The sequence below is a fragment of the Aphelocoma coerulescens genome, chromosome 1A (genome assembly GCF_041296385.1).
Source record: "Aphelocoma coerulescens isolate FSJ_1873_10779 chromosome 1A, UR_Acoe_1.0, whole genome shotgun sequence".
Lineage (NCBI taxonomy): Eukaryota > Metazoa > Chordata > Aves > Passeriformes > Corvidae > Aphelocoma > Aphelocoma coerulescens.
Window position 1 is genome coordinate 58088199 of NC_091014.1, and position 13213 is coordinate 58101411.

At 41.1% G+C, this 13213-nt stretch overlaps 1 protein-coding gene across 1 annotated transcript; it reads right to left on the reverse strand.

The window, feature by feature from the left end:
* Positions 1–3059: 3059 nt before the first annotated feature.
* On the reverse strand, positions 3060–12959 carry HSP90B1 (heat shock protein 90 beta family member 1). The gene is made up of 18 exons (XM_069002979.1): positions 12824–12959; positions 12274–12373; positions 11541–11682; positions 11339–11455; positions 10610–10941; positions 9554–9665; positions 8770–8886; positions 8059–8175; positions 7269–7406; positions 7100–7177; positions 6949–7014; positions 6421–6690; positions 5943–6188; positions 5517–5653; positions 5050–5128; positions 4798–4953; positions 4168–4266; positions 3060–3323 (listed from the first exon to the last, which is right to left on the reverse strand). The coding sequence occupies exons 1-18, from the start codon at positions 12870–12872 to the stop codon at positions 3294–3296; spliced, it is 2385 nt and encodes a 794-aa protein (XP_068859080.1). The 5' UTR covers positions 12873–12959; the 3' UTR covers positions 3060–3293.
* Between the last annotated feature and the right edge of the window lie 254 nt (positions 12960–13213).

The following is a 13213-nucleotide window of genomic DNA, read 5'->3' on the forward strand; positions in this document are numbered from 1 at the left end:
TTAATTTGTCTATGGCTGCTTTTGATAGCTGTAAATATGCAAAACTCTGAAATAACAAGAGCAGGTTTACCTTTCAGTCCAGAAATAGAATCACCACAAAACTCACACCAGGAACTTGAAAATGCAGAGTCAACATCCTGCAAAGATAACTCAACAACCCAGTTTTGAATGGTACATAATAGAGCTTGGGAATGTGGGGATTGCTTTCCCTTGAGAAGGATGCCAGGACAAAGCACAGGCTTCATCCTCAGTTCTCACTTAAGTTTAACTCATAAAAACCACAGTCTGAAAAATGACCCATTAAGGAAACAGAAAGCTCCCTAATTCCTACTGCCAAAGTACTTGGAAGTCTTGTAAGAGCAGAGGGGATCCAGAAATAATCACTGAAAGTGCTACATTTACATCAGTCCTGGCTATGAAGCTATTATTTTATTTATGCCTGCTTAAGCTGGAGTGGTTTTCATAGGCAGAAAGGTTCATAGTTCTTATACATGTGTGTGTGTCTGCTCTCACCCAGTTTTACAGCTGTTGGTGGGATGAGCTCCTCTCCTGCTCTTGTGTGCCCATGTGTGCACTTACTATGTAACTACATCACATCCTCTCTCTCAGGCACTTTTATCAATGACAGCAGGCATTGAGAGAAAGGCTCTAGTAAAACACAGATGTTAAGCCCAAACAAAATCCATGAGAACATCTTAATAGGCCCACTTCTGGTGAAAAGACTTTTTCCTTTACTGCACCTAAACAAAGCTGAGATTGGCAACCTTCCACTTCAGCAGAAGATAAAGTTTATTGAACAGAAAATGGGACAGTTCAGCAGTATTTTCTGTTCTAAATGGGGCAGGAACAGCAGTTTTTGGATGTTCCCTTTAACAAGCCAGAATTCACCAGCCTCTGCACTGTTACTCACACTTTGTCAGACCATCACCTCTTATGTTGTTGATTTCTGACATAAAAGATGCATTTCTCTCTATTTTCTAAAGTTTTCAGATCTAAAGGCTACGGAGGGAAGTTTCTACTAATTAGGCTTGGATTTCGAAGTGTATCCTGCTGCTACTGAAAACTGAGCAGCAGGGAGCTCAGCCTGTTCTAGCACCAAGGGAAATATCCTCATTAGTGCCCATCTAGGAACAGCAAAGCTGACAATACACCAAGTTTTAACAGCAGAGGTGACAGCCCCAGAATAAGCACAACTGAAACACTGAGAAAAGCAGGAAACACTTCCCATACTGACACCATTTTGCTTCAGAGCTGACAGAAAAAAAAAAAAGGTAAACTTACAAGTGCATTTTGTGCTTATTAATAGCAAACACTTGTCACTCCAGGGTGTAGAGAAAGCAGCTGGACCACAGCTATGTTGCACATGATACCCTCAGCTGAAGTATATGAAGAAGCACAAAGCATGACTCTCAAATGTGCTCTTTATTATTTCTGAAATATAATCAAGTTTTGTCACCCTCAAGCCAATCAAAGCAATAAGAACTCAGCTATACAACAGAATGAAGATTGCTTAAATCTACAAGTAATTTACAGATTAAGAATACTGGAGGAGGCCACCCTACACTTCCAATATTCCCCTTTGGTTTGTTAGGCAAAATCATTCCCAACCATACAGGAGGTGTGAGCGACACTTGCTACTCAAGAGGTCAAATAGTGAGGTGTGGGTAGTAATGATAGATTTCTGAGTGCATCACTAAAAATAAGTGATACTTTAGGAGGTTGATTGCTACAGAGCACAAAGTTGCACTGCTATAGTAAGTGGAAAGTGCCCCAAGAAATGGTGCACCTGCCCTGGTCAGTAACTTACTGCCTAAGGCTGCTACTAAAGCTGACCCTGGCAGCTGCTGACACTCAGAACACTCAGCCTGGGCCAGTAACAAAAGGCTCTGCTCTAGGATACAACTGCAGTGAGCAGAACCAGACCCCCCCCAAACTAAGCTTCCTTTCCTTGATGTCTCAAACAGCATACTAAATTACAACTTGCTAAACCCTAACACAATAACCACACTGATAGATGGCATATTTTGGGCAATAGAGAAACCTAGTAAATGAAAAGCAAGTTCTTCAGGTCAGTGTTTAGTGCCCTCACCTAATAAGAAAACTTATTTTGCTTCAGACTGCAGAAACTTGTAACTTCACAGAAGTTCTGTTAACAAAACAGAAGAGATTGGTTGAGTAGAATCACTGTGCAGAAGCATCACTCCTATGTCCTTCTTCCACAGAAAAAGGCAAAAAAAATCCCAAAACCCTCAATGTAAACACTTTCCACCACGTCTGTGAAGATGTTTCAAAGTAGAGGCACAAGTGAGACAGTGTAGTGCTTCATCCAACCATTAGATAAAGTTAACATAATGAATAGAAGTTCAACATGTCTACAACTAACCAGATTTAGCTTCAGTCACATTAAGTATCTCCAGTACTTTGCCATACTACAGAGACCTAGAACAAGAGTTAAAATGTCTAGGAGTAACAGCATTAAGAATATGTGAAAAGAACTTCCACCTTTAAAAAATACCCGTAGAAAACAGAACTGCTGTAGTGACACAAGTCAAAGGCACGGTTTCCAAGTGCCATGGAGGATGGTGCCAGCTCACAGGCAGTAAGACAGTTCTGGTGGGACTTGTCCACATATTTAGTCAAAGGAGATGTTTTTTCCCCCCTCATCTGTAAAGCTTCTGCTGCATATTCTATGGAGTCAAGTCTCAGACTCCAGCACAAGCTGGCAGGCCTTCAACTTCCAATGCCATCTTTAAACACCCTATCTCCTCTTCCTTAGGCTTGCAGGGGATGCCTAACTCAAATACTTGTTTCAATTAGCAAGTTCAGTACAGCTCTCAGATACCAGGTGTACTTGGCTAAGCAGCACAGCAGGTTTGTAAAAATAAATCCCAGCCACAGGCAGACACTACACAAGTAGGTGTGGCTGTGCCAGCACAGAAAGGCCCAAGGACTGTCACAAAGAGCCTGTTTGCACAAAGAACCTGAACATGCAGGACCATACCTTAATTTCTTTCTGCCAGCCCACAAGATGAGCTTGCTATGTATAAATTTAGAGTTGGTGGTGTTTGGGAACATTTTATTTTGTACATGACAAGATTTTACACCAAGTCAGTTAAATAATACAAATTTACATTCATGAGGAATGTTTTTAGAAAAGTGAACTTAAAAAAAAAACCTCCTTTACCCTTTAAAACCCCATACCATCCCTCAACATTTTACAGTGGAAAAAACCAAAACAATCTAGTTCACATTCCCTCTTAACCCCCCAATGCAGGACAGTAGTTGAGTGCAGTTTACAGTTCATCTTTCACATCTGTGGATTCCTGTGAAGACAAAAAGAGAATCAAAATGTTACTTTTTGAAAGCAGAAAAAGGCTACAAGAATTGCCCGAGAAGAACAGAAATTTGTATTACTGTCATTGCAGGTTATACTGCTGTGCAAACTTAACAGGGAGTGACATCAAAATTAAGTAGGTATAGTACAATAAATACTGCTCCTCAAATTCATTCTTACCTAATCTGACATTTAACAGTAGGAAATCACATTGCTATAAGCTATATATTTGCATAAGTCACAGGACATCATCTTGCAGGTCTTTTCCAAAAGCAACCCAAGAAAGCAGGCCCAGTTGGGACCTCACAACAACTTTACAAGTTAGTATTGAAGCTATGATATTAGAAGAGTTCAGCATATCCATCATTAAAACTGCAGACATGAGCTAAGTGAAGGCTGACTTCACATGATAGGTGAACTGTTTAGAAGCAATGGTGTTGTCTGGAGTGTTGTTCCAAGCCTCTACTTGTAACCATTTAAAACTATACTCTTGCTGATTTGTTCATGTTTTTGCCCACAAGCTGTGGAAATACCACAGATAATTGTCTTCACTAGAGGATTTGCTGCCATTTTCTTGCCACAGGGCACTTTTACAATCTCTTAAGCATAATTTAGCTCCAGTTTTGAACATATCTAAGGTGTTATCTTTTCACAATATAATTTAATAATGAATTTGTATTGCAGGTTTTTTTCCCTTCAAGAAAAGCCTGGAACACCTCACACTAAAATCTAGTGTCATGAAAGGCAAAGTGAACAACTTTATTGCCAGGTAGCACCCACAGGCAAAGCTGCACATAAATATTGGCAAGAAAGCATCAAACTTGAGACCCTACCTTCTGTGTTTCACTGTCCTCAGCATCAGCATCCACTTCCTCTTCATCCTGCTCTGCCTCCTCAGCTGTATCTTCAGGCTCTTCAGGTTCCTCATCCACCTGTACACAAAGGTCACAAGCAATTTGCTTTACTTGCTTAGGTTTTTCAACTAGTTGTGCACTAGCTAAATACAGGCTATGGAAGAATTCACTACCAGTTCCTAACATTTGCCACCAGCTACCTGAAGGAAAAAGTAAGACCTGTCTAGCACTGATCCACTCCAGCAAAACAGCCAGCAGTTCTTGCACAGCATTATGAGAACCTGGATTACTTACACCCACTTAATTTCTCCATTAGAGATAGGGGTCAAAGGCCTGTGTGCCCAATTTACTCCTGTATTTTTTTTTATTAAGGACAGGACAATACTTGAGAAGCATAATGAAATAGCAGAATCTCAAGAAACTACAAAGAAGAGCAAGGAAGGGAGAACATGAGTATTAAGTACAGCCTCATGGCTGGACTTTTGGTGGCCCACTTAAGTGCAGGACGCTGGATACATTTAATTTTGTGCAAGTAAATCAAGCAGCTGCGCTTTTTAAGATGGAGCAACAGTAAGTCAATTATCAGCCCCAAGTGGAAGACAAACTAACCTTTGCATCCAGGTCAATGTTTAAACTCAAACGAAGCATCCTTTCTATTCTGTCTCCATATTCCTTAGTGTCTGGCAACATATATCCTGATCTCAGAGTTGCAGTTTCAAACAATACCACTGCAAGATCTGAAACAGTTTTGTCATCTTCATTTTCCTAACATGGAAGAACACAAGAAAATCAAAACAGACTTGTTAAAGCAGGTTGTATGCAGCAAAGTCAGTCAATGTTTCACTACTGTTATTTATTTACCTTGACTCGCCTCAGCATGTCCTTGATCAGTGGATGCCTGGGGTTAATTTCAAATGTCTTCTTTTGGCTGGCATAGTAACTGAGAAGAAAAATTGCAGCACTAAGTTTCAAAGTACAGGACCCAATTATATCTTTAAATCCACAAACACTGGTTACAGTCACAGTAACAAGTGTATTCCCCCTGTTTAATACTTGTGCAACTATGGAAAGCATTCAAATTACTAAGTTCATCTTGTCACCAAATGACAGATACCAAATGCCACTGATTAGTCTTGCTCACCAGGCAGCTTTACATATTGGGCTTGGAAATAACAATGTAAGGCTATAATGAAGATTAACTTGGTTGTAAAATGACCTTTAAAACACTTAGGATCATCTGAACCAGGTGGAAGCTTGTTACAGGCAAACCAAGCACGGGAGGCAGTCAACTGCATTTCATGTCTGCTGCTACAGAACTGGAAGCTTACTTTGTAGATATATCCTTCCCAGTCTGGTAAGCTTGAGCCTTCATGATTCTTTCCATGTTACCAGACCATCCATACTGACTAGCCACAAGAGCACATGGAGACTGGGTTAAACGTTGAGATAGCACAGCTTTTTCAATCTGTAGAAAAAAACCCCAAAACACTTTAATGTTAGTTCACAGAACTTATACAGTGAATAAAGTAAATAAAGTAAACAACTCTGAACTTCCCTGTCAATTCAAGAATTTCTGAAAAACGTCTAAGATGACAGTCTAACTCATTGTCTTCCTGAATAAAGGTATTATCCATAAAGGTTTACCCATGAAGGCAGAGAAGCTACTGTCAAATCTGTGTTCAAATAATCTACAAGGTACATTGTAGCAAGTACAGCAAGTAAAAATAATCATTACAAATAACACAGTATTTTACCTTGTCTTTTAGAGCTTTGTCTTTCATCCAGTTTAAGAGTGGCTCAAATTCCTTTTCCAAGGCTTCCCGACTCTCTTTAGACTTTTCACTTTCTTCAAACTTAACTCCTTCTTTTGCTACATTCTGGAACCTCTTGCCATCAAACTCTGGCAAAGCCTGAATACAATATTCATCTACAGGTTCAGTCAGATAGATCACTTCATAACCCTTTTTCAGCAGACGCTCAACAAATGGTGAGGACTCAGCCTAGGATGAAAACATTTGGGATGTCAGTTTAATTGCATTGGTATCAACAGTTACCAAAACCTGTACAACTATCTGACAAATACTGGTACCAGAAAAACTGAACTGCAGGAGTAACATAAGCATGGAGTCTCCATGTTTTCCATAAATACACAATTCACAATGTTTATGGTACTAAAACTACAAGCTATAATATACTGTACCCCTTTTCCCTCTTTCTTTCACTCTCACATACCTCCTTTCTGCTAGCACCAGCCATGAAATAGATTTTGTCTTGCTTCTCCTTCATTCTTTCCACATACTGATCCAGGCTGGTGAGGTTACTTTCATGATGAGAAGACTGGAAGCGCAGAAGTTTAGCGAGTCGTGTACGATTGGAGTGATCCTCAATAACGCCAAGCTTCACATTAGTACCAAACTCTTTCCAGAATGTGTCATTGTATTTTTCCTCCGCAATTTTCTTGATCATATCAAGAGTTTTGCGAACAAGTTTCTTTCTGATCACCTAAAAAATGCAACAATACTGAGTTACAACAGTAAGTATTTGGAAGAGCCCTCATTGCAACCTCATTACAAAGAATAGATTCCACTTTGTATCCCTGATCTGACATAGACAGAGGTAATCTGGAAACAGCAATACCTGAGTTTCCTTTATGTTAATTTCAGAGTCATGTACCAAAATTCATCATGCTATTAAGTCTTCTAAATCTTACTGCTATCAATGAAAGAATTTAATTGTTTTAATTAAAAACAATTAGCTTACTTTTAACAATTTATGCTGCTGAAGTGTTTCACGGGATACATTCAAAGGAAGATCATCAGAATCCACCTAATTGAAAAAGAAAATTTTAAGTATACCTGGCAGTATTTAAACATAAAAAAAATTAAATGCAAGTAAGATATATAATACTTACAACACCCTTAACAAAGTTAAGATATTTGGGCATCATGTCATGGAAGTCATCAGTGATGAACACTCTTCGAACGTACAGCTGAATTACAAGAGGAGAGAGCAGTCAAGTTACTTTAGGGTTTTTGTTTTTCTTTTCCACAAAACCATAACCACACACTTTCCTGTCCTACCTTAATGAAATCACTTTTTTTGGATCCGTATTCATCAAACAGTCCACGTGGAGCAGAATTAGGAACAAACAAGATGGATTTGAAAGTTACTTCCCCTTCAGCAGTGAAGTGGATGTATGCCATTGGGTCATCATGTTCCTGTGAAGAGAGAATGCTTTTAATTGACGTGGGGAAAATACCAGTGAGTTAATATGTTTCTAATAACATGATTTTGGCAAATAAGTGCAATTATTTAAGAACTAATCCACATAGCCATGCTTTGTTAGTCTATAATGGAGACAAAAGTTACGAGAGCAGAGTTACTCATGTAAAAATAACCTTCCTGGAAACCTTCCAAGTTTTGCTGGATTTTAGCAAGTCAGTTGCTAGTAAGTTACCAACAGGCACATAACCAATAGATTATCATCACACCACATGATACAAAGGTAACACTTCTAGGAAACTCTGTCTCCCTCTTTCTTCCACCACGTGCAACAAGCACCACAACCCTCTTGACTAAATACAAATTTTCCTGTCAACATTTAAACACATCAGTAAGCGCCACATGCTGCAACATAATACTTCCCAAACCTAGACTAATCAACACTTGGGTGGCAGTACCTTCTCTCTGGAAAAAAGATTAACTCTGACTGAGACGTTATACCTTCCAGGCTCTCTGCAGTTCCATCTACTGACAGCTATTAATTAATTCTTCAGAAACAGCCCATCCATAAGCATTATTTTATTTACATAGCAAGACATACTACAGCAAACCTCTTCCTTTGGAATTATCTTGAGGCCCAGAGCTTACCTTGGAAAAGGTTTTGTAAAAAGCTTTGTATTCATCTTCTTCAACTTCTTTAGATGGTCTCTGCCAGATTGGTTTTATGTCATTCATAAGCTCCCAATCCCACACAGTCTTTTCGACCTAGGTAAATAAACACCACAGTATAAAAAACACTCATTCTTTTACTTCATGCTTGGCCAATTAAGGGCACTCCACTGAAGCCAAAACAAAATAGCAGGTAAAAATCCCAAACATGCTCTTTCTAATCTATAAAGCTATGCAATGGCCTGGACATTCTCATTTTAAGTATACACGAGTGCAACACATGGGAACAAAACTTTAGTCTACATTGTAGTGTGCTCCATGTGTATTTAACACATTCACTGAGTACCAGTATTTCTGTTCTAATGCCACTCTGGAAAAATCTTCCCAGCAGAGTATATTAAATTTAAACTTGTCAACAGTGTCAGATTACAGAATTCCACTACCATTTCAAGCAGTTCATGCAAGTACCTATAATTAGCTGTGACCACAGCTTCACAAGGCTACTGCCAATCATCTGCCTGACTTCTACCTAAGTCTGTTTCATTTACAATCTTCTTTCCTCGCATCTCACTTTAAAAGGATTTGTTTCTTGAAAGCACACACTACGGAAATGCACCTCTGCAAGGCTACCTAGGAAAATTGCCATCTATCTGACATGAGTTGCAGGACCCCAAGTCTAACAAAGCTTACCTTCTTAGTTTTTGGCTTCTTTTCTTCCTCCTCTTCTTCAACTGCTGCTTCATCATCTGTTTCTTCTTCTTTCTCCTTTGCTTCCTCCTCTTCAATGGGTTCTTCAACAGTCTCTGTCTAAAGAGACAACTGAAGGTGGGGATTTGAACACCTTGATTTCCTACTAGGTATGTTCTAGTAGTCTCTCAAAAAGCTTAATCTCACAGCACTAGCCTGACTTCTGCTATTTTTCTGTTGCAAACTTCTCTGTAGGTAATATTTTTCAGTTGCATTTTTCATTAACGCATACTTCCCTTCAATACACTGTAAGATCACCATACTCAAATTCAAGTTTTTCAATGCTTTACACATAATGCTGATCAAAGACTTGGTGGATTTTAAGTTGGTGCTACACCAAGAAAAGATCCCAACAGGCCTAAGACACTGCTCTGTTTTTTTCAGGATACCTAGCCATGATTCTGCTTGAGAGCTTAACAAAGCTTCCATCTACCAAAGCCAGTGTAAGAAAGATCCATCTAAGTAATTAGCAGTGTTTTTCCTTTGATAATCTTCTTTGAGTCAGAATAAAACCAAGCTCCTTTAAAGTTTGTGATTTTAGCAACAGACTAGCATTTAGAGAAAAAATAACTAGTAAAACACTAGCCAAGAAGTCAGGAACAAAAGAATTTTAGAAATTAGACAAGTGGCAGCTCTATGACAGGACCTCAGCCTTCATGAAAGATCTGGCCAGACAGCTGTCATAACCAAAGCTTACACTGTGCAATACTCAGTTAAATACACTTACCTTGCTGCTCCACACATATATGGGGAAGTTTATGAACTGGGAATATTTCTTCACTAGATTTTTAACAGTGTCCAGCTCAAGGTAATCAGATGCTTCTTCCTTCAAGACAAGGCTAAATAAAAAAAAACAAAACCCCAACCAAACCTTTTAAAGTGCTGGACATATATTTTGACAGTTCATAGCAAGACATACATTTCTTATGCCACTGAGATTGACCAACTGAGCCAGAGCATGGTGCTAATAACCAAGATTGGGGGTTGACTTGCATATGGGCCATTCATTTAAGAGGTGGAGTTGATGATCCTTGTGGGTCCCAATTCAGAACAATCTGTGATTTTTGCTGCAGTTGTAGCAATTCATATTTATGCAAGTGAGCTTTTATTAGTACAACTCCAAGTATCTTAAAAAAATACAATCCTTACTCAACTAGCAGTTGTTTTCACTGACTGAGGCAGAACACAATCATCAAAAGTTTAAATGAAAGCAGCAAATTGTATCAATACTTATCAGGATCTTGATGCACCCTCATGGGCTTTACCTCAAACTAGAGCACCAAGATCAACTTTTTTTACACCAAGTGCCACCTCCAGAAAGACATCCTCTAAACCCAGGCCAAATAAATTTACCTGCTCATGAAAGCAATGAAAATAGGACTGGCAAACTACCTCTAGTCTGAAATTTGCATCAGATCAGCCTCACTGGTATATGAACAGCAGCTAGTTTCCAAGACAAAGCTCTACAGCCCCTGTACAGGTTTTGCCAGGCCAGAATTGTGCTGAGGGACTGAATGAGCCTGAAGGCAGCTGAACTATCTGGAATTACTTGGTGACAGTTGTCAAGACATTCATAGTTTTGTTAGCTCATCAAACAGAACATGAAGTGAACTACATTTCTTTTTGGCTGCAGTTTATATTTTGCATGTTTCTATTAAACTGAATAAAGCTGTATTATAAGAATTAAATTAGTCACAAAGCTAAAGTCACTCACATATTCCAATAAGAAAAGTGTACCCACACAACCTTTTCTATTTTAAAACTAAAGAAACTTAATACTTACGTTATGGTTGTGCCACGGCCTAAGGTGTTCCCTCTTGGGTCATTGATCACAGAGAACTCATTTGAATCTGACTCCCAAATATGCTGAGTATCATTGTTGTGTTTCGATGTGACAATAACTCTGTCTGCTACTAAGAAAGCAGAATAAAAGCCAACACCAAACTGGCCAATTAACTCAGATGTTGACTGGCTATCATCCTGCATTTCAGTCATCTTGTTTAAGAATTCACTTGTACCAGACTTTGCAATGGTACCCAGGTTTTTAACTAACTCCTCCTTTGTCATGCCAATACCCGTATCTGTAACATGAAGCATGTTCTTCTCTTTATCACACTGGAAAAAAAAAGAGGAAAATGAAGTTTGACTTCACTCTGAACCTTACTACATGCTGAAGAAAAGTGCTACATAGCAGTTATTCAAATTCAACCATGCCTGGCTACAATAAATTGAATTTGCAGTAACCAGAAATGAGAAAGATCTTCCTTCAAAGTACTCCAATACTTCAATTGCTCTTTATTAAACCAGAAATGTACTTTTACCATTAAAAGAGGAGTAGTCTTTGATAAAGTTAATTGCAAAGGTCCTCATGTGGTCCTACTGTATATTTGCATCAGCATTAAGCCAAAGATTGAGATTTAATGATGCAAGGACTGAGATTTAATGAGATTTAATCTTTTTACATTACTCCACCACTTCTCTAAAAGAGATGTTCATATCTAATGCTTCTTACCTTGATTTTGACTGTAAGTTCCTCATTGCCAGCGAGAGCATTTTCATCAGTTAATGATATCAACCGTATCTTATCTAAAGCATCTGAAGCATTTGAAATAAGTTCCCGCAAGAAAATCTGAAACAGAAGCCAGTAGTCAGGAATGCCAGGAGACACACACCCTTCCAAAATTCTAGCATGAGCTGCAGATAAAGGCACTAACCTCTTTATTTTTATACAAAGAATTGATAATTAACTTCATCATTCTGTTCACTTCTGCTTGAAATGCAAACTTCTCAGATTTTTCTCTGATTTCTTTGATCTGGGATGCATTTAGGCCATCTAGCTGGATAGCTTCTTCCTCTCTGTTAGGACAATGAAAAACCTATCAAGGAATCTTGTCCACAAAGAGCATCACTAATTTTATCACAAAGCAACAGCAAAAACGCTTAATTGCTGATGTAGCACAAAATTACATGATCAAGTGAGTCAAGTGCCAAGAATAGCCATCCTCAACTGCATAACCTTAATTCAAAACTTGAGTGAAAACTCATGCTTGCAAGTGAGACTTTTTTCATTAAAAACTCAGGGAATAATACAGGTAATGTTAAAGCCACTGCAATCCTCAGCATGTGGTGCACCTCACAGGTGGGGCATTTCATGGGCATAGAGCGATTTCATCCCCAGGCACTAAACTGACACCATTTATGACATGCACAAGTAAACCCCAATTAACAGTTATCGATATTTGACAAAAACAAGTTGAACTTTTCTGAATCCAAGTTCTCAAGCTCGTTTCTGTTTAGAAGGAAAAACAGTCTTTTCCAGAAATGTTTTATTTCCTCCAGCAGACGGGATCTCTCTTTTGAATAGCGTTCCTTCCCTGCTTCTGAGGCCTAAGGCATAACTGGTGCTCAGACTGACCCTTCCAAAACCAGGACGCCTCAGATACCAACCTCTGAACAACTTCATCATCCGTTCGAGACCCTTCTCTGCTTTTGCCCAAGTCATCTTCCACGGTCCCATCTACATCCACCTCATCGGCTCTGACCGACACTGGGAAAACAAGGAAACCAGCGCTCTGAACCCGATCTCCATGCTACACCACCCAACTTCTCCGCTCACCCCGCCCCACGACTTTAGGCTCAGCTCTGCCCCTCCAGTCCCCCTCCCCAGGGGAGTTCAGCCCAACCGGAGACACGCGAGAGGGGCAAGCGGAGGCCCGCTCCCACCCTCCGCCCCCGCCCGTGACAGCGCATGAGCCGCGCGGCCCCCTCCCCCCGCCGGAGAGGGCCAGGCTCGGGCAGAGCAGGCGAGGGCCCGAGCACCGCTTCCCCTCCCCGCGGGGCAGAGCCAGGGGTCCCGCCCGACACCCCACCTCCCCTCAGCGGCCTCCGTCCCCCTCGCCCCAGCACACGGCGGGGGAAGGCGGGTGGGGGTGGGGCCTGTTGGCCGGGACCCCGACACCCCTCCGCCAGAACCTTCTAGAAGCCCGCGGGCACTCACCGGCCAGGAGCAGCACACCGGCCAGAGCGAGCGCCCACACGGACTTCATGGCGGCCGCGGTGACAAGAGAAGAGCCCCCAGCGTCGCCGCCCCGCGCTCCCGAGCCCGACCCGCGCCGCCGCCGATCCTGCTGGAGCGGCCGCGACCCTCCCCCTCCGCCTTATGAACCCCAGAGTGGGGGGGGCCTGCGCCAGTGCGACCAATAGCAGCGCACCACGCCAAACACGCAGCCAATGGGAAGCCTGGGCAGGCGGGGTCTGCAGCCGTCGCCGCCAATCGTGACTTTCCATGTGCGGTTTCCTGCGGTCGGAGCGTGGCCGGCGCCGATTGGCGGGCGGGGCGGCGCTCGGCCAATGGTGTGCGCGGGGTGGCGTGGCCGGCGCGGCCCCG